This window comes from Venturia canescens, chromosome 8, assembly GCF_019457755.1.
Source record: "Venturia canescens isolate UGA chromosome 8, ASM1945775v1, whole genome shotgun sequence".
Classification (NCBI taxonomy): Eukaryota; Metazoa; Arthropoda; class Insecta; order Hymenoptera; family Ichneumonidae; genus Venturia; species Venturia canescens.
Window position 1 is genome coordinate 9,766,232 of NC_057428.1, and position 22,362 is coordinate 9,788,593.

Consider the following 22,362-nt stretch of genomic DNA (forward strand, 5'->3'; position numbering starts at 1 on the left):
AGATTTAAAGCCCTTTGAGGACAATCGGCCTACTTTTACCGAGGTACCATTAATGGAACTCGTCTGTTTCGGGAACTGAAGTCGGAAATCGAAACTGAAAATATGAGTAATTACTGAAATCTCTTTTCGGCGAGTTTCCGCCAACGTCACAAAGAGCTAATAAACGGCTAATATGAACGATGTTCGACATATTTCGATTATAAAATATTCTGGGATAGCAGCAATAGCAGTCTTAATAGTAGTCGAAACTTCACCAGAAATATACTTCGAGGAAATAGATTCATTATAATCGGTCAAAGGAACTTGGAAATTGGTAATCCACATGGACCTACACAATATAGAAAGAAAAGCAGATGTTTTATTTTAAACACTAGACGCATTGTATAGAATATGCATAAATTCGACAGACGGTTCACTATGATCCGCTGTAGACGATTCGTTAAAACTATTATTAAAGAAAGTCAGTGCTTCAATAACAGTAATATACCACTTCGTAAGTACAGGAGAAAATAGAAATAAAGAATTAACGGTTTAGGAACAATAATAACAGGCAATAACAGGAAATCTAAATCAAGACGATGCGGAAAAAATTCATAAAAATATTGATTATATAATAATTAGACAAAAAACCGACGAAGATATGTTATAAGAAATTGTACAAATCTTACGATCTACACTAAATCTTTATAACTAAACGACGTCCGAGATAATAATAAATATGGACAATTTGATACGATACGATAAAAAGAATCAAAAACACAGTGGAAGATCAATTTTCAAACATTACGAAAAAAAACAAATAATAGACAAGAATATAAACGCATTGTCACAACCGACGTAAATTTTTGTTTAATTATATTATAATTAATATTAGATTAATCAACTACCGAACTTATAAGCGCTCCTACTCGAGCCTTAGCCATTGATATATATAGTCAGGTCATTCATCTGTACGCGGCACACGACGACCACACCCATGCATCGACACTCGAAACCCTGTATACACAACAAACCACCGAGCAACCCTTGGACCCAAGACGCTTAGGCCATAAACTTAAAGCCCCAACCTGACACTACACGAAAACAACACTACGAAGATGACACATCCAGTTCCCCTAAACTAGATCTGAGAATCCAAAAGGCTTAAAACACTTCCGTTTCCCCCACTAATTTCCGATTTTGGCTCCCATAAAAGAGCGAGATTTCTCATCTTCGTGGCAGTCCGTTCCGTACCCAGAGTCACGATTATACTGTTTGCAGTAGTTCGGTTGTCATTCGGTTAGCCGTCTAATACTTAAGCTTTGACCGAACTCCGGGTCTTCTGTAGAAGAGAGCGAGTCGAGTCTTTCTATTAGAAGTTAAAGTCCATTTTTAAGATTGGGACTTAGAATAATTTTGAACGTCCGTTCCTCGGACTTATAATAATTTCCGATTATCCGCGTAACTCAACATTGACATGTAAGCTACAACGAATCGAAGTAATCAAAGACACCTCTCCGGTAAAGCATTTAACAATATATCTCATCAAGTTTGTATCCTTCAATTGTATTCTATTAACATTTCATTTTAATATAGGAATATATAGAGAATCCTACATCTCTCTATCTTATTCCACCTTTGTAATTCTACTAACCCTTTGTTTTCATTAAAGAGTGTATAAGGAATCCTAGATCTCTTTATTCACAACCTTTAATCCCCCTTCCTCAGTCGTAACCAAGATAAAGCAAGACTTCTCGAGGTCTATCGGCGTGCGCCCACGACACTCATAACGAGTATATCTATATAATAACGCTCTGCGTATACATGCTGAATGGAAAAGTCTATGGGACATAACGTTTGCCGCTCGATGTTCAAATACCCGAACCTTTCCTTCACGCCCCTCCGGACGTGACAGATAAAAATTTGGTGACAGCGGTGGGATACTTTTTAGTACGCTGAGCGCTTTATTCTTGTTACCACTGATGAAACGAAAACTAACAATTATCAAAAATTTTCTAATTACAAATCTTAACTAACGAAATTAATGGAAATCTAATTAAACAAAAGAAAAGTTATTCGAAGTGAATAATTAAAAAAAATATATATATATATAACAATGGCAGAACTTGCAAATATTACGCATCACCAAGCTATTACTGATGCTATGCTCACAAGTATGGGCGAGTGTATGGCTCTACAACAGGCACTCATACATGTGCCAAGTTTTAACGGGAAGAATATGCTCCTCAAATCATTTATAGAAAACGTAGAAAACGGTTTTACGTTCGTGCCTGAAGGCCTAAAAACGTCATTTTTCAAGGGAGTTTGTTCGAAACTCAAAGAAACAGCTCGCGACGCGGTAGCTGATAAAAGCATAGAGCCGGTAGAAGACTTGTCGAAAGCCTTAAAAGAATATTTTTCACCCAAGAAATCATATCCTTATTATTGTGCAGAAATTCAATCAGTTAGATTGAGACGTGATGAAACAGTGCTCGATTATTATACACGAATTAAAAGATTACGAACCAGCGCCATTGCCGCCTTAAAAGACAAATTTACAGAAGCTGAGGCTACCCGAATGCTACCCATGCTTGACGGAGTACCACTAGAGTCATTCAAAAGAGGCCTCTCGGACGATTTATTATACGCCATTAGCGTACAAGATCCCCAAACACTCGAGGAAGCGTTTAGAGTCGTACAACGCATAGAACGAGATATGGAAGGAGCAAATGCTCGAAACTCGAATTCATTGAGATATGCTCAATCAGAACAAGATCGCGCACCCCAATATAATTCTAATAACAACAATGGGTATCGTAGAGTATCCTTTCAAGATCGTGAAAATAATTATGATAACAAAAATTCAAATTTCATTAGAATTTTTCGCCGTGACACTGTTACGTCCAGAGGGGACGAACAATGGGAAAGGCAATTTGAGAATAAAGAAATTTTTTATAAGAAAAGGTTAGTTACGCTGCCACCAACCTGCAGAGAAGCTGCAGGATTTTCTCCAATATATTTAATGATGATTGATAACTAATTGACGACCCGAATAAGTTTTAGTAGAGTTAATGAAATGTTTTAATGCGCCTATTTGGTCCCATACGGGCCCCGGAGAAGATTGACGGGATCGCTCAAAGATTGGAATAAAACGCGGAGACACAAATTTGGAACGAGAATTAAATTATAATTGGTTGACGAAAAGAGATTGGTTCAGAATTACAATTTTGAGTTACAATGGTGAATTTGACTTACGATTACTGGCGGAAACAATTCTTCCGCCGACACTCCTAAACACACTCACACACACTTCGAACAAAGATTTTAAGAAGGCAAAAGAAACTAATTTAAGAAACGTTCGTGAATCAAGGGGCACTGTGTTGTTCACTTCGCGCTTGTTGACGGAACCCAGACTTATGTCCTCTGTGCGGTTCACCTGTATTATTTTACCAGGGTTTACTACCCCGCCGCGAGCTTGCTGAATTACGGAGTTATCCAAGTGGACGACCGAGAGTCTGTAGCGAGCAATCAGAACTACTTTATGAAAATCCTCGCCACGGCGACGATAGCTCGAAAGCGATCGTCGTGACAGGGATTTTCGGCGTATCAGCGATTTCGCTCGTCCAGTTGGATACGGCCTTCGGACCTCGCGATCAGGCGATGCTGATCGCGCGGATTCCGCAGCCATCCGCTCACAGCGACACGAGGCAACGCCCAAGGACGCTCCGTCGCCAAGTCGCGAGTGATCAGAAGAACACGTCGTCACGACTCGCGTATTAACGTGGCACGCGAGACCCACCCCCCCCCCCCCCCCCCCCCCTAGGGGCCTTTCGGCGCCCTCGACGAATTTTTTTGTGAAATCCTTATAATAATCTTATTCTTACGTTCCAAAAAAAACATAGTATTGAGACAACTTAAAACTAGATTCAAAACCCCAAATAAAAAGAAAAAAAAACCCATAATAAAGGGAAAAAATAAACTATAAAGTTGATAGATACGAACAAAAATGATTGACCGGGAGAGAGCGCGCCTTATTGTTTGTCCAACCGCATTTTCCGAAGGAGTACGGCCGTCAGCTGCCCGAGCTCGGCCGTGCTCGGACCATCTTCGTTGTTCATAGCATTGAGGAGCAGCTCGCCCAGCTGCTCCATGCGCGATGTGCTAGTAGCGAGCGCGGGGGCTGTTGTCGGTGTAGGTAAGCGCTGGGCGGTTACCGTCGCTGTCCGTTCCCGCGTTGCTATGGCCGGCGTAGTTGGAGTTACCGACTGTAAGTCGGGTCGGCGAACGCTCCCGCTGGCGCTTGAGGTGTCGGACGGGCGAGCGGTAGCACAGGCGCTCGCGGATGTCGACGGGCGAGCAGTATTGCAGGCGCTCGCGCGTGCTGGTGAGGGCTCGCTCGAGCTTCGGGGCGCCGACTGCGTGGCTTGACCCCTGGCCTCCCATCGTGTAAGGCAGCCGCCCGCGTGCCTCGCGTACGCTTCCCCCTGTACGTATAACCCGCACAGGGGGCAGGCCACTTTGCCTTTCCTCCTGCCGGTCCGGGCGATGCTCGACTCCAAGCATGCCGCTACTCCCGGACAACCTCGATTTTTTTCGCACACTGGACACTGCGGAGGCGTGTGGGGGTTGGAAGGTCCGATGGGAGTAACCTTTCTCCCTTCAAGCCGCATTTCCACGCCGGGGGGTATTCGCCGAGATGATGACCTCTCGTGCGGCGGACCCATGGTCGCGGATTCGGGCGTCGGTGTGGGCCGGTGGGTTATTACAAATTGTCGCGCCGCGGGTATGGCGTCTACCACCGAGGCGGCGTCCTCATACTCTGTGTCCTGGGTTGTCCGGGAGTCCGCGAGACGTGACAACACAACACCGCCTCGTGAACAACGACCAATACGCGAAAATTTCCCATCGCGAAAATTCTAAAATAGAAATCAATCACCAAGCAATTTCTATGGTTACCCACCAAACGCATTTTATGGACCACAATATTATCCTACAGTTCCATATGGACCTCCCATGTACCCTCCGTACAGTGAGTACCCACAGAATTTTTCCCCTTCGCACTCGATGTATCCTAGTCCTTTTTATAAACATGAAAATTCATTTCAAAACATGAGACCAGTATCTCCTCGACCCAACAACACTTCAGATAATTTAAACTCGCAAGACGCCCGTCGAGCGGACGCATCGACGAGCGACCCTCAAGCCACGCGTCCCACAGCCGTGAAATTCCTCACGGCAGGAGATTTGTTAGATGGACCAGCGGACAAGAACGCTCCCCAATAATCACTTTACGAGCCCCCGAACTCGAAAACGGTTTTGGACGTTTTCTGATTGATACCGGAGCCGATATAAATATTGTTAAATTACAAGCATTAAAACGCAGATGCATAATTGCGGGTCATGAATTTTTAACATTATCAGGAATAACACCAGATAAAATTCATACACTAGGATCGACCGAATTAACGTTATTCGATATACCAGCAAAGTTTCAAGTACTAAACGAAAACACTGCTATCCTCGCGGACGGAATTATAGAAATCGAGTTTCTTCAAAACGAAAAGGCGGAGATATCATTTTACCATAACACACTCGTCACCACCTCGAAACCCATAAACCCGATACCGTTTACTAGCTCAAAAGGCGTAAATTTTGCGGACTCGTGTACCGATGTGTTGTATGAAAACATGGCAAAAGGAACAAGTTTATCCCAGTCTTCGAATTTATCTATGTAATGTTTAATGAATTCTGCTAGAACTATGTGGCTTCTTTCCAATAAGCCGTTGGTTTGAGGGTGATAACCGGAAGTGGTTAGATGTTTTATTTTGAAAATTCTGGCTAAATTGTTAAAAACCTTCCCGACAAATGATCTACCTTGATCACTCAGAATGATTTTTGGTGTACCAAATTGAATGATTACGTTTCTAGCTAGAGCGTCAGCTATTGTTTCGGCTTTTATGTCTGGTATAGGGACGGCAATACAGTATTTTGTGAGGTTGTCTTGAACGGTCAAGATGTGTCTATTACCATTTGGGGTTTCGGGCAACGATCCTACGGTGTCAATGGAAATTTTGTCGAAGGCTTCATATGGGGTGTCCGTGATGATCATAGGTTCACGAGTTTTTATTCTAGTCAATTTTTGTTGTTGACACTCGGGACATGATCTCACGTATTCGGTTACCTCATCTTTACGATTTGGCCAATAGAATCGTTCTCGAATTCTCTTATACGTTTTTGTAATACCTTTGTGTCCACCGATTAAACTCTCGTGATATTCAGATATTATTTCTTGTCGTATGGCTTCGTCTGGAATTGTTACATTCCCGCGGCAAATTGTGACTGCACACTCACATTCTCCTAAGCATTCCTCTAATAGATCCGCAATAAAGGAGTGGCTAAAATTTTCTAGCATATCTCCCGGTTTTGAAATGCTGAGTGTTTTAATTTGATATTTATTAATTGTGTCCTTAACAGTGAGGAGTACCTCCTTGAGTTCCTGAACCGTATATGTATCAAAATGTTTATTAATTAGTACCGCACTCAGGATTTTGTAGTTTCCTTTGTTTGTTACTAAAACTTGTTTACGCTTTGGCTTTTTGAATTTTAAATCTTGTGAATAAATTTTGTCTGTTTCTATCAATAGTCTTGATACGACCGTCGTGAATTCACAGTCGGGCTGATATGAAATGTAGATAATTATTTTTAAGATAAGTTAAATTTTTGTTTGTGGTGTTTACTTGTAAGAGGTTGTCGCTTTTGCACATGTGGGGGTAATAAACTCCAGGAATTATGGTCTGGGAAACTGTTCTTCCAGGATTTTTGACTGGTACTTCTTCTGCCACTTCTGGGTTGCTTACTTCAGACTCGCTTTCGGAGTTGTTGAAATTTAGTCGTAAATTTGGTTCAGGTTGCCGGTGGTCTTCTTCTTCGCTACTTATCTCTTCTTCATTTTGTGTAACGGCGGGTGTAGATCTACTCACAGGGTGTCTAAAAGTTATTAATAACTCACGGGTCTTCCCATTGCTGGACTTGAAATCTAAATCGATAGGAATAGGGTTATTTGTATAGCCTTAAAAATAAGAAAATGTACGTTTATCCTTAGTATTTACTGAAGTCAATGAGAGAAAATAGCATATTTATAACTGGAGAGCTTCTTACGCCCTAGCGATATACGTGCGGGTGTATGCCTATTGCTACTATGTTGCCTCTTTAGAGAGGTCTTAAAGTGTCCTGCTGTTTTATGGTTAGCAGACTTGGAAAAAGGCATCATGTGTTTTGGCTTTTAGGGCAAAAATATACTTTTTTTTTTTTTTAGCGACCTACCCGCCGCGTCCGGGATAAGCCCGTCAGTTCTCGACCGTCTGTCGAGAAGTCGACACATGGCCGAGGCTCCAATAAAGCGAAAGCGCAGTCCACCGTCGAGCGTCTCAAGCCGGGCAAGCACTTCTTCATTACCGTCTCATTGCCAGAATTGTCTGACACAGTCCGGCAGGATTTTGTTGACTATTTTACCGGAGTTGTTGCGTATTGTTGCGCAGTTGAGCGATCCGATACATCCAAACTCGTAAGTTATCATTTACATTGTTATTTGGAGTTCGATGAGCCCGTGTTGGTCAATACGTTACGCGAGTATGTCAATGTAATAACCGATTCGGGACATATCGATGTCCAGCCGTGTCGGTCCCCTAAGAGTACATTGATTTATATTACAAAGGAAGATCCTGACCCGTATTATAATGTATCATTGTCCAAATTGTCGTTTAACTATCGAATACGCTTTTGGGCGATGCGGACACCCGTGTTCTCATCAACTCATCAACAAACAACAGGTTAAACTGTTGTTTGTTGTTGCAATGTTTCCTGGAGGAGAACATCGACACGGTCGGAAGGTATGTCTGATAGTAAAGATTCGGGTACGAACCCTTCTACTGCGAGTCCGCGATTCAATAGAAGTCGCCGTATGTCGAGGCCGGTGGGTCTATCTACCAGGGTTATTCCTAGTGTTAGTGAGGAGCAGCTTCCTCTGCAATGCATGCTTTTCAATCTTAAGGGTCGCCTAGCCAGAAGAGTTTCGAGAAATCTCGTCTCGCTTTCGGCCCAGGGTCCTTCAAATTTTGGTTCTATGTTGCACAGATGGACTCGCATGGCTTTGCCCGTGGAAAGAGTTATTGAGGGTGGTAGAGACCTAAGGTCGTAGACGTTAAATCTTAATACTCCTCCGATATCAACCAAATCTAGGACTGCAAACCCATTGCTTATTGCCAGAATATTACCTCGTAACTAGCTATCAGCCAATTTAACGGCGCAACTACCCGTTTGCAGGGATCCTAACATACCCATATCGAAAATGGGGAAGTCCTTTAGGAATCTTCCGATGATCTTGCTGTATTTTTCCACCTTCGGTACATTCTTCGCTTTGATCACGTAGAAGTGTGACGGTGAGTAAAAGGTGCCCGTGTAAACCACGTATTTATTCCCAATTCTCTTCAACGGCGATTTTATTGGTATTGGAGGGTTCATGATGTTGCTAGAGAGTTATAACTATCGTTAATATGGTCTTTATTTTTTTTTTTTTTTTTTTTTACGAGGAGTTCATGCACGAGTTCATGCTATTGTTTTGCCAAATGTTCCCAGTGGGGATCAGTTTCTCGCTCTGGTAGGGGTGTGAGGCCAAACAAGGACCGCAGGTCAAAAATGTCCCCGGGATTTGCTTCGGGGTCCCACCATACTAGACTTTTATTACGGGTGTCTTCTTTCCAAAGTTTTAACAATTCCTCTCGACGTTGGCGCCGTGATCGACGAATTTCTATTGCATAAGCAATAAAAATTACTAAATGTCTCTTAAGATGTTTTTGTACGATACGTGGCGCTGAGGAACTGGTTGAATTTACGTAATATTCTGTACTAAGGTTTGGCATGATCGGTATCCTGGAACAGATCCAGGTGTTTATAATTAGAAACTTGGAAAATTTATTCGGTCCAATTTATCACAACTTCGCGCCCACTTTCTACGTCAACTCTATTGAAAATCCAAGCCAGAATACAATTATCGCATTGATACGGCGTTTGTGATTTTAATAATCCTATTCCACAAATATTACAGCATGCCCCGTAATGCGGTCCTGGCACTAACCGGTGGGTTTTGACCATTTTCCCGGGTTTTTCGGTTTCATCCGCAGTTATATCTTTGTAGCAATCATTATAAAAAGTTCTGGCATAAGTATCTATGTACCATACAGGGGTTTCTAAAACGATGAGGGGTTTCTAAAACAAAAGGGATGAGGTTTGACTATAAAAGGGAAGAAAATCCCGACTAATATTCAGTCTAACAAAATTTTTCGTGGTGTCACGTCAGAAATTCAGAGTAAAGTTCGTGGTAGTATAGTAGTCAAGTCGCTTTTAACTTAGGAAATTCGAGCCAAAGAAAAAAAAATCACACCCCTTCCCAATAACTAGACGAACCGCGACATTCACCATCAAAACCATCAAAGCGTTCAACCTTGCCTACAGGTATTTGAGATTTATTCAAAATAATCAACATATTCCAACAAAATTTTTTTTTACAGAAGATAATTATTATTTCCAAGTGTCATATTTTTGTTTTAAAATCAACGAGGAAAAACATTGATGTTTGACTGAAGCCAATTTAATTCTATCGATAACGTAAGGAGAGCTTTCCTTTCCATGTATCAAATTTTTTTTTTCTTCCCTCTTTACTTCATGAAATTTTTGTTGAGTTTCACTAACATACAAAACCTTTCCGGGACCAAGTGCAGAACGTTTGCACGCCCTTCACAACCCTGATCCATTGACGAGAATAAGTGCAGAAACGTTTGCACGCTCGTTTCCTTTTGGGAATAAGTGAAGAAATGTTTTCACGCCCAACTGATACCCAAATCCATTGACAAGAACAAGTGCAGAAACGTTTGCACACTTGCTCCTTCCTGCGGTGAGAATAAGTGAAGATACGGTTTCACGCTCACCATACCTTCTCCAACACGGGAATAAGTGAAGAAACGTTTTCACGCCCGTGAAACCCTTAACTAACCATGGGACGAAGTCGTCGTGCCGGAAGAAAATTTCAACTGCGAAAACTTCATGCACAGCAATCGAGACCAGAAACATACCAATTGAATTATTTTCAAATTAGAAATATTCAAAAAGAGCTCAGTCAAAGACCATCAATTATTTACATTGAAACTGTTACCCCGAAAATTCACATAAAAAAATTAATTCCAGTCGACTTACCTCCGAACCGTCCAACACAATATACCAGAAAACGACCCACGGTTACCGAAATACCAACAAATCAACAAATAATTCAAATTTTTATCTACTTGAAAAGACAGAATCAATTTATCAACCACCCAGTAAGTCTTTCAATCACGAAACAATAATAGATATTCCCCTTTTTAACATATAATCAACCATATTTAACAAGCATGCATATCTCGTAATCAGATCTTAACCTTTTAAACGAACAAGAAACATTAGATTGGTTATATGAAATCCCTGCCACCAGTATACCGGGTAGAAATTACGAATTCTATAAGAGCATTGCTCAAGCCAGATGTGTTAAAACCGTTTTAGAAACCCCTGTATGGTACATAGATACTTATGCCAGAACTTTTTATAATGATTGCTACAAAGATATAACTGCGGATGAAACCGAAAAACCCGGGAAAATGGTCAAAACCCACCGGTTAGTGCCAGGACCGCATTACGGGGCATGCTGTAATATTTGTGGAATAGGATTATTAAAATCACAAACGCCGTATCAATGCGATAATTGTATTCTGGCTTGGATTTTCAATAGAGTTGACGTAGAAAGTGGGCGCGAAGTTGTGATAAATTGGACCGAATAAATTTTCCAAGTTTCTAATTATAAACACCTGGATCTGTTCCAGGATACCGATCATGCCAAACCTTAGTACAGAATATTACGTAAATTCAACCAGTTCCTCAGCGCCACGTATCGTACAAAAACATCTTAAGAGACATTTAGTAATTTTTATTGCTTATGCAATAGAAATTCGTCGATCACGGCGCCAACGTCGAGAGGAATTGTTAAAACTTTGGAAAGAAGACACCCGTAATAAAAGTCTAGTATGGTGGGACCCCGAAGCAAATCCCGGGGACATTTTTGACCTGCGGTCCTTGTTTGGCCTCACACCCCTACCAGAGCGAGAAACTGATCCCCACTGGGAACATTTGGCAAAACAATAGCATGAACTCGTGCATGAACTCCTCGTAAAAAAAAAAAAAAAAAAAATAAAGACCATATTAACGATAGTTATAACTCTCTAGCAACATCATGAACCCTCCAATACCAATAAAATCGCCGTTGAAGAGAATTGGGAATAAATACGTGGTTTACACGGGCACCTTTTACTCACCGTCACACTTCTACGTGATCAAAGCGAAGAATGTACCGAAGGTGGAAAAATACAGCAAGATCATCGGAAGATTCCTAAAGGACTTCCCCATTTTCGATATGGGTATGTTAGGATCCCTGCAAACGGGTAGTTGCGCCGTTAAATTGGCTGATAGCTAGTTACGAGGTAATATTCTGGCAATAAGCAATGGGTTTGCAGTCCTAGATTTGGTTGATATCGGAGGAGTATTAAGATTTAACGTCTACGACCTTAGGTCTCTACCACCCTCAATAACTCTTTCCACGGGCAAAGCCATGCGAGTCCATCTGTGCAACATAGAACCAAAATTTGAAGGACCCTGGGCCGAAAGCGAGACGAGATTTCTCGAAACTCTTCTGGCTAGGCGACCCTTAAGATTGAAAAGCATGCATTGCAGAGGAAGCTGCTCCTCACTAACACTAGGAATAACCCTGGTAGATAGACCCACCGGCCTCGACATACGGCGACTTCTATTGAATCGCGGACTCGCAGTAGAAGGGTTCGTACCCGAATCTTTACTATCAGACATACCTTCCGACCGTGTCGATGTTCTCCTCCAGGAAACATTGCAACAACAAACAACAGTTTAACCTGTTGTTTGTTGATGAGTTGATGAGAACACGGGTGTCCGCATCGCCCAAAAGCGTATTCGATAGTTAAACGACAATTTGGACAATGATACATTATAATACGGGTCAGGATCTTCCTTTGTAATATAAATCAATGTACTCTTAGGGGACCGACACGGCTGGACATCGATATGTCCCGAATCGGTTATTACATTGACATACTCGCGTAACGTATTGACCAACACGGGCTCATCGAACTCCAAATAACAATGTAAATGATAACTTACGAGTTTGGATGTATCGGATCGCTCAACTGCGCAACAATACGCAACAACTCCGGTAAAATAGTCAACAAAATCCTGCCGGACTGTGTCAGACAATTCTGGCAATGAGACGGTAATGAAGAAGTGCTTGCCCGGCTTGAGACGCTCGACGGTGGACTGCGCTTTCGCTTTATTGGAGCCTCTGTTGTTGGCGGTTAGCAATACAGCAGTTATTTTTACCATAGGCTATCGGCAGTTTTACGATGCGGGGAGTGACGAAGAAGAGGCTCTCGCTGAGGCGACGAGAGCTGTGGAGGAAACGGATCTAGAGCGTCAAACCGCCCTCTACCGTGCGTATTCAACTCTGTTTTGGCGTTATTATCCTCGATTTTCGTTTTTAGACATAAAAACTACTGGGGGGTGGTATTTTTTCAGAACCGCAGCATGAGGAGGGGGTAGGGGAAGAGCCTAGGGCGAGCACCTCGGCAGCATCGGCCGAACCGATACCGCTGCAGCCCGCGTCTGATGACGACGAGGCGTCGACTATTCTCAACCCCTCCTTGATGTTTAGCGACCGGTCTGATATACTGGGTAAGCATAGTCGTACAGTGATAATAAAATAAAAATAAACCGCGTTAATAAACAGAAATTATGAAATAACCCAAACAGCTGTGTACCGGCAAGCCAGAGCAAACGATGACGACGGAGCGATAGCGGGTCCATCGTATCACCACCATCGTCAGCAGGAAGATGACCTCGTACAGCCCGAGAATCAGCTGGGGGTGTATCCGATGGATGCTCAACAGGAGGAGGAGGAGGAGGAGGAGGGGGAGCGTCTAAACGAGGAGCGATTATAAGCTAGACGCTTCGCCCTATGGTTTCATGCGCTGATGGAGTGTGATTCAGGTAAAGAAATAATAACGTCTTCTCTCTCTTTCTCCCTCACTCGCACGCTTTCTCTCTCTTTATCACTAGCCCTTGCGGTATATACGAAGAAAAATAGCGGAAGAGTACGAAGGAGTAAGAGAAGATTGATAGGGGGTGCACACAAGAGTCTGCAAGACTCGGCAATAGAACGTCCGTGAGGCAAGGGGCAGTGTGTTGCTCACTTCGCGTTATTATCGAAAGTTAGGCTGACGACCTCTGTGCGGTTTCACCTTTATTTCAGGGTTTACTTAACCGCCGCGAGTGGCTAACTTACCGAGTTATCCGAGGGGACGACCGAGTGTCTGCGAAGATCAAACGGAACTAAGGCCCGAGAATATCAGCCACGGCGACGATTGCTCGAAAGCGATCGTCGTGGCATGACATTCCCGCGCCGTCAGCACCCCGGTCGCACCCAAGGATATTCCTCCTCAAAACCCGGGATCAGGCGATGCTGAGCCAGCGGATTCCGAGGGCCCCAACTCGCGACGGCACGAGGCAACGCACAGAGGTCAAGCCAAGGTCGCTCTGTTGCCAAGTCTCGCAAGCGTCGTCATGCACCGCGGATGTGCCTTAACGCACGCGGGACGTGACACCCACCCCCCCCCCCCCCCCCCTAGGGGTCTTTCGTCATCCTCGACGAACGTGAAAATGAAATAAAACAAAAGGCATTGAGAAAAGAATATAGTAATAGGGAAATAAAGAGAAAAATAAAGCAAAGAGGAAATAGAATATACCAGAATAAAACTCATAGTCGTATGGACAATAAGTAATATATAAGTTATGAACAATAATAAGCACTTAAACGTGGTCGCGACGCTACTTCTCCCGCATCTTGCGCGAGCTGCTCCATGCGCGCTGATGTGGTGGGAGCCTCCGTGTTAGTCACAGGCGCGGGGGCGGGGCGGCTTGCGGCTGGCTGTGCCGCCACCCGGGCCCGGAGAGCCGCCGTGGTGTCGCGCATTGTCGGTGCGGCGGGTCGTGTAGCACCGGCCGCCGCTACGACCGCTCGCGACGTCATCGGCGGCGCAGCGATGGGTACCGGAAAAGCAGCGGTGTACCGCGTCGCTTGGCGAGCGGTCTCGTTCGTGTGAGCTCGTGAGCGTATCTGGGGTGCCGACTGCGTGGCTTGACCCCTACCCTCCCAGCGAGAGAGGCAGCCGCCGGCGTGTCTCGCGAAGGTTTCCCCCTGCACGTATACACCGCACAGGGGGCAGGCCACCTTGCCCTTCCTCCGGGATAGCCGGGCGACACTCGATTCTAAACACGCGGCCACCCCCGGACATCCGCGGAGTTTCCCACACACCGGGCACTCTGTTGACGATGGCGGCGCGGAGGGGCCGGTGGGGCCGATTGGTGTGACCGCCGCTCCTTCCAATCGTATCTCCACGCCGGGAGAAAGCCGAGAGGACCCAGGGAGCGGAACCTGCACGAGAGGCGTGACGGGGCGGGGGGAGATGATAAATCTGCGAGCCGCCGGGATAGAGTCCACCTCCGCCGCAGCGTCCTCGATGTATTTCTCACGCGACCCGGCGTGGTCCAGCACCTCCTTGCGGTCCCGCGCCTCTATGTATACCAAGACGCGGAATTTCCTAAAGCACGATGACACGTGGCTATCGTCACCCGCCATATCGCAGAGGGGGCACCAATTGGGTAACCCGTCCAGCGCCCGTTGCCGACGAAACGCGTGTAGGCACAAGAACAGATCCCGACACTCCGCGATGGATAGCGCGCACACAGGGCACTCTCGGCGACGGATATAACGAGCAACGACGGCCTGCATTTTTACGATTTTGCACAGTTTATTTTTGGTTTTATGAAGTCTAAGTCCGGTTTGTGACGAATTCACCACTTTCACTTGTTCTTTTCGAAGCACTGTTAGGATTTTAATGCACTTTAGAATTTTAGAATTTTTAGAATTTTAGAATTTTAGTACGCTTGGAACGAGAGGGCACGCGCGAAGGCGATGGTTCAAGCGCGAGGACTCAGGCGTAAATGAATTCATCCGAGCTACTTTGTCACACGCACATCTCCTGGCGAGGGACGTGACGTGGAGGGGTGTAGAGGATACAGGGCAGGCTATTGTGTAGCTCGGCTCGAGTGGCCGGCGTCGAGCTGCCCCCCTCCCCGTCGTGTCCGTCGACACGTGCAGAAAGGCTAAGCCCAATATCTGGAGTGGAGTGGAAGGCCCGCTCCACCCTTGACGATGTTTTCCTCGGCCGGCAGCATAGCCGCTTCCATACTCCTAAGAGCAAGAAGGACAGCCAACCTCTCGAAGCGTAGACGATGAATAAGCCTAGCAGACCTGCCTGGCCAAAGAAGCTGGTCAGAGTGAGAAAGTGCTGTTCTTCTTTCTCTCTCTTATGCTTGCCGATGGTCTTCAGCTCGTTCTCCACGGCGAGCAACGACTCGCCGGCCTTATCTGCCAGGATCGGGTTACCGCTCGCGGCGCGCTCCTTATCGCTCAGCGTGAACGAAGGTCCGAGCTCGGGAACGAACCCGTGCTGATCTAGTGTGGGAGCGACCGATGAAATATTCAACGTAATACCCGGCTCGTAATAATATATATTCTTGCTGGTGTATGTACGTAAGCCCGAGAGTGTGGTCGTTGGTGTCGTTCCCACACAGTTCGTCTCCAACTGCAGCACTCCCATCCCGCTCATCGGGATCTCTTGCGTCGGGCCGTGTAGGCATACGATGCGGAGCTTGATGGTGCTGGTGATGGAAAATAGCCATCCGCCGTGAGTGGGTAAGTAGCTCCAATACTCAAGGGGGCTACTATGTAGGCGTATGTCACACACACGCAACGCTTCTCGAGATGGATTTAAGAGCATTCGGAGTTCACACACGTCCATGGTGACGTCAAGCACCGGGATTCCACCGAAACAAAGCCGGCGTTCCCCGCTTATCTTACATTGCGTCACGTACCCTCCTTCCGCGAGGAAGAAGGTCCGGCGGTCTCTAGCGAGAGCGATGTAAGGGGAAGAAGGGGCAACGCTGGCGGAGCCGCTACCATTGTGAAAGCGTTGGGGCACCGGCCACGGCATGACTCGGTAAAGATCATATACCGAGTGGTCCAAAAGTGGTATATGGACGATAATGATTACCCGTGACTCCTGTTACAGGATGTCAGTGCGCGCGAGGTGCACTAGATTTTCTGGTCGTAGATAGGAGACCGGGTACGGAAATTCCAATCCGCCCCCGTGTGCTTGGGCTTCGTGTGCGATATCGACGAGCGGAGATCGGGAAATCGCGCTGGGATCGAATCGACCGTTTATCGCGGAACCGATTATCGAAATGTATTTCTCGCCCGTGCGAATGAAATTCTCGATCTGGTTAATGACACGGTTTCCGTGATCGATGATCGTCAGATTATAATGCGCGATAGCGGTCTTGTTTGCAAGCTCGCGTAGTTCTGCGTGCATCTCCGCTACGAAGCGATAAACGTCTTTCACGCGCTGGACTTCGGCGACGTGCTCGTTATGCAAGTCCTGGAGTTTAGCATCCACGATGTGCATCTGCTTATCGCGGAGGTGGATGGTTCGTTTCTGGTCCGCAAACAGTCGATCGATTTGACTGGACAAATACGCAGCATCTTCTTCGGTAGCGGTACCAAAAAGAGACCTGCTAATACTCCCGACGAACCCGAACGGCGCCGCGCGTTTCTTGATCGTTTTGAGCGGCTGTGTTCCGACGCGAATATCCTGCCGCCCGGTAATCGCCCAGAGCTCGGCAACCACATCGTGTGCGCGGTTCTGCCGGGCCAGTATATAGGCTTTCCGAAGCAGTTGTTCACACCCAAAGTGACTATTGTAGCGCCGGCACTCCTCTTCCACCCTCTCGATGTTCGCGAGCTCGTTCGGAACAGATGATATGAATTTGTAGTAGTCGATGTGAAGGGTTATCCTCCAGTCTGCACGCTGTAGTTGTATGGGGCCTTCGTGTTCGTAATACAGGCCCGCATTGCCGTCGAACTTGTTGACGCGGTATAAACTCTCAGATGCCGGGTTGAGAAGGAGTACACCGGCGGGGAGAAGCAGCGTGCACACGAGTCCTAGCATCTTTATGCTGTTTTTCTTTCAGAAAAGACATTCATGCATTAACGTACTACACTAGTTCCTACCTTGGGTCCCCGGCACATCGACCAGCGGCTAAACATATGCGATTTTAATTTTGTCCACATGTTTTGCGAACCGCTGTACCGCGTGTATGAGCCGTGGTATTGCCTATCGAACTTTCCTTTTTTCGGTTCTTTTAGAACGTATACCTGGTCACCGATTCTGCCTGTGAACGGATGGCTTTTGCGATCGTAGTAGCCCTTAGCGCGTTCTTTCGCCTGGTTCAGGTTTTTCCCCACAATTTCGCGGATTTCGCTTAATCGTTTTATTAGGCTGGACACGAACGCGCTGTACGTTGCTAATTTTTCCCCGGACGGAAATTTACTCGGTTGCCTGGCAACCTTCCCGTGCACCACTTCGTACGGCGTAAAATTCGTCGCCTCGTGTACGCTGGTATTGTAGGAAAATTCAGCGTATCCCAGGAGTCGGTCCCAATCGTCGCAGCTGTTGGCGTAGTGCTTAATGTACTCTGTCAAGACAATGTAACTACGTTCTAGCGACCCATTGGTTTGAGGACGATAGCCCGAACTAGTCACATGGGCTATCTTGTACAACCGAGAAACCTCCTGCAATAAACCGCTCATGAACGATGCACCCCGATCCGTGAGGATGGCGAGAGGGGCCCCATGGACATTGTATATCCGACGGACTAGCGCTTCGGCGATAGTCGTCGCTTTTAAGTCGGGGATTGCCTCCACCATTATATACTTCGACAGGCCGCACTGCATTGTTAAAATATGTCTATTTCCGTGAGGAGTGACAGGCAGTGGGCCTACGGTGTCGAGGGAGACTTTGTCGAAGGTATCTACGGGAGTGTCGGTAATCAGCATCGGTTCAGGAGTTTTCACCCGCACGAGTTTTTGCTCTTGGCACCCTTTACAGCTTCGAATGAAATTCTGCACCTCGTTTTTAAGGGTGGGCCAGTAAAAGCGCTCTCGGATGCGCCTATAGGTCTTGGTCACACCTTTGTGTCCGCCTATAAGGCTCGTATGAGCTTCTCTTATTATTCCCTCCCTTAACTCCGGAGCAGGTATCTGGGCCTTCCCGTAGCAAATCGCGATGTCCATTCCCTTATTTCCAAATAAGGACTGAATCATCGAGACCAATTTTTCGGGGGCCAATTCGTCTGTAAAATCGCCGTGCCTAGAAATTCGGAAAGACGACAGTTTTAAACGATCGAATTCTCGCTCCAAACTCCTGAGCCCGCACCATATTTTTTCAGGATCGGTACGATCGTAATATTTGGATTTAATTACGACACTGAAAATCCTGCGCCGACCGGATCGCGTTAGAGCAATCTGGCCGATCGCCAGATTTTTATCCTTCAAAGCGACTGGGTCAATTAATCCCAAGTCGAGCAGAAGCCTGCCGATCGGGGTGACCACCTCGCCGTCGGAGGAGATAAAATGTACGTAATTATCCATTTTATACCTGAGATTCTCGTGATCTCCCACTATATTGGAGCGAGTCTCTACTTCGGGAGGAGCGGCAGCTCTTGGAGTTGAAACGTCCCATACATCAAGGTACGGTTCATACGTCACCGCGGGAGTCGCCATATTATTCGTGAGGCCAACGTTGCCTAGCAATGTCCGACCACGTGGAGAACCCGACGCTTGAGAAGCATTTTGGTTCGCTATCTCCTCCTTCTCCGCAACAGGCGACAGTCTCGTTGACCGTCGGTGAAGAATGCTTGTTAAATGTGGTTGATTATATGTTAAAAGTAAAATATTTAATTATTGTTTTGTGATTCAAAAGGGTGGTTGACAAATTGATTCTGTGTTCTCGAAGTAGATAGAATTATTTTGGATTATTTGTTGATTTGTTGGTATTTCGGCAACCGTGGGTCGTTTTCAGGTATATTATCGATTGGATGTTTCGGGGGTAAATCGACTGGAATTAATTTTTTTATATGAATTTTCGGGGTAACTGTTTCAATGGAAATAATTGATGATTTTTGACTGAGCTCTTTTTGAATATTTTTAATTTGAAAATAATTTAATTGGTATGTTTCTGGTCTCGATTGTTGCGCATGAAGTTTTCGAAGTTGAAATTTCGTCCCATGGTTAGTCAGAGGTTTCACGGGCGTGAAAACATTTCTTCACTTATTCCCGTATCGGAGGAAGTATGGTGAGCGTGAAACCGTATCTTCACTTATTCTCACCGCAGGAAGGAACAAGCGTGCAAATGTTTCTGCACTTATTCTCGTCAATGGATTAGGGTATCAGTTGGGCGTGAAAACGTTTCTTCACTTATTCCCAAAAAGGAAACGAGCGTGCAAACGTTTCTGCACTTGATCTCGCCTAAAAGGAAAAAGGGTTGTGATGTTGAAACATTATATACACAACAAACCACCGAGCGACCCTTGGACCCAAGATGCTTAGGCCATAAACTTAAAGCCCCCAACTAACACTATACGAACAGCACTACGAAGATGACACATCCAGTTCCCCTAAACTAGATCTAAGAATCCAAAAGGCTTAAAACACTTCCGTTTCTCCCACCAATTTCTAATTTTGGCCCCTATAAAATTTTCGAGGCGAGATTTTTCCTCTTCGTGGCAGTCCGTTCCGTACTTAGAGTCACGATTATACTGTTAACAGTAGTTCGGTTGTCATTCGGTTAGCCGTTTTATACTTAAACTCTGACCGATCTCCGGGTCTTCTGTAGAAGAGAGCGAGTCGAGTCTTTCTATTAAAGTTAAAGTCCGTTTTCAAGATTGGGATTTAGAATAATTTCGAACGTCCACTTCTCGGACTTATAATAATTTCCGATCATCCGCGTAACTCAACATTGACAAGTTAGCTACAACGAATCGAAGTAATCAAAGACGCCTCTCCGGTAAAGTACTTAACAATTTATTTCATCAAGTTTGTATCCTTCAATTGTATTTTACTAACATTTAATTTTAATATCGGAATATATTGAGAATCCTTGATCTCTGTATCTCATTCCACTTTTGTAATTCTACTAACCCTTTGTTTTCATTAAAGAGTGTATAAAGAATCCTAGATCTCTTTATTCACAACCTTCAATTCCCTTTCCGCAGTCGTAACTAAGATAAAGCAAGACTTCTCGAGGTCTATCGGCGTGCGCCCACGACACTCATAATGAGTATATCTATATAATAACGCTCTGCGTATACATGCTGATTGGAAAAGTCTATGGGTCATAACGTATGCCGCTCGACGTTCGAATACCCGAACCTTTCCTTCACGCCCCTCCGAACGTGACACTGGGTTAGAGACAATATTGATTTTAGCTATGTTTACTTCCGCACCGGAATCTATTAGGAATTCGGTAACGGAAGGCGACTTTTGGTCATTATTTAAACAGATGTTGACGGTACGGATGGTGTCGTCTCCACCAAGTTTATCGGGACTTCGATTACCGTTGTTTCGGTAATCCAAGTTACTGAGGTTGCGAAAGTCAGAGGGTTTGTCAAAGGATATTGTTTCGGGGTAGCGTTAGTATTTGAGAAAATATTTCGAATCGTTATGCGCGGTAAAACATCTGCCGCTTTTTGCGTTGTTATTACGAAAAATTGCTGAGAGGCAATTCTTTGAGAGGGATTTTTTTTGCTCCGTGGAGTCCGTAAGTTGAGTCATTGTATCGTTGAAATTTGACAGTTGAAATTATTATAAACAGTTTAAATTATTGTAAGAGACAAATTTCCGGAACCTTTGACACCTTTTATTGACCAAACTTGTGATTAGTCTTAAGTAAATAAATAAATACTTTATTGTAATTCCAGAGAACCAGAGTTCGAGAGTGTTGACACTACATGACCAGTTTTGATGAATAGATAGATATTATGTATTTCATTAGACGATGAATTTTCTTTTATTTATCCCATACGTCGTAATGTCAGACCTCTGTTTTTTATACCATCAAAAACTGACTGATGGTATTGCATATATAAATATCGATTCAAGAATTTTATTCCACTGGATCGGTACAGCGAATATCATGATCAATCGCTGCTCATTATTCCTGTCGTGGGGACACGAGTTTTCATGGAAACGGATTATAGCTGGTATCAAGATACTTTTGATGCTGTTCTAAGCAAACATAGCAATCTACGAATGTGTTAGTAACTTTCTGTTAGAGAATTTTTAAATTAGCTAAAAAATCATTTTTCAAATTGTGAAAGACTCCTGGCTTCGTAATTCAAGAAAACGATTTATCAATTTTACCCCCACTACCGAAATTTATTTTATTCAGAAATAATAATATGAGAGCCTTGGCCTAGCAGACGACAGGGCTATCTATGTACTTGTCTCGCGACTCTACCGAATCTCTTGATTAGCATAAGATTGTTCATTTATTAATAATCAAAATATTATCAACCCACAGTCTAATTTAATAAAACTTGTTTTTGTGTCCAAACCTTTAATAAAGATATTCAAACAACCGCTAACGTGTCAATACAGAAGAGTTATGTAGCATTACTTGGCACAGCGAGTTTGTCAAGATTGAGATCTAACTTTCCGAACCGTCTGACTCGCTTATATCGAGGTTTGCTGCAGGATCGTTGGCGAGAAAGATTAATCATCGATCCGCACCTCTGGTCGATCACTGGTATTACTCACGTTGCGTGCGGATGTCAGTCAGGTAGCGAGCAGCGCGGGGCCGTTGGAGCTGGGCGTCGACCAAAGGCACGGTTCGTGAGGTGAGATGTAGTAGCTTGCTTTGGTTTTGGACATTATAATTTGTTTGTTATTTACAATTTATTAATTACTGACTTAGCATGACCATATGAGTGTTTAAAAAAAGCTATTTTGTTATGGAATGCAATGTTTAAGCTCAAAAAATTATACCGATTCGGCGGCAATGGGCTATGCAAAATTTGTCATTGAGAAACGGCACGACGTTTTTGAATTTTTCATGGGAATCTGCAAAAAATCTGGTTTACTTCGAAATGTTGTAGAACATAAACTGACCATTAAAGTTCGGGGTAAAACTTATCAATATACGACCACAGATGAACAAACAAATAATATACTAGTTCAACCATTCTGCGTATTAAAAAAGCTTTGACTGTACAGGAGCTAATTGAACATAATTTGTCTCAGTGGCATTCGATTGAAGGACAGTG

The 22,362-nt window shown here is 44.6% G+C and overlaps 1 protein-coding gene across 1 annotated transcript in view; it reads left to right on the top strand.

Moving 5' to 3' along the window:
- LOC122414855 (uncharacterized) overlaps positions 1-21,724 on the top strand; it is a 102,542-nt gene extending 80,818 nt beyond the window's left edge. The window contains exons 2-5 of the mRNA XM_043426457.1: positions 12,471-12,575; positions 12,661-12,816; positions 12,895-13,131; positions 21,019-21,724. Of these exons, the coding sequence (XP_043282392.1) occupies positions 12,471-12,575; positions 12,661-12,816; positions 12,895-13,082 (449 nt within the window). The 3' untranslated portion in view covers positions 13,083-13,131; positions 21,019-21,724. The remainder of the gene's footprint in view (positions 1-12,470; positions 12,576-12,660; positions 12,817-12,894; positions 13,132-21,018) is intronic.
- Positions 21,725-22,362: the final 638 nt, after the last annotated feature.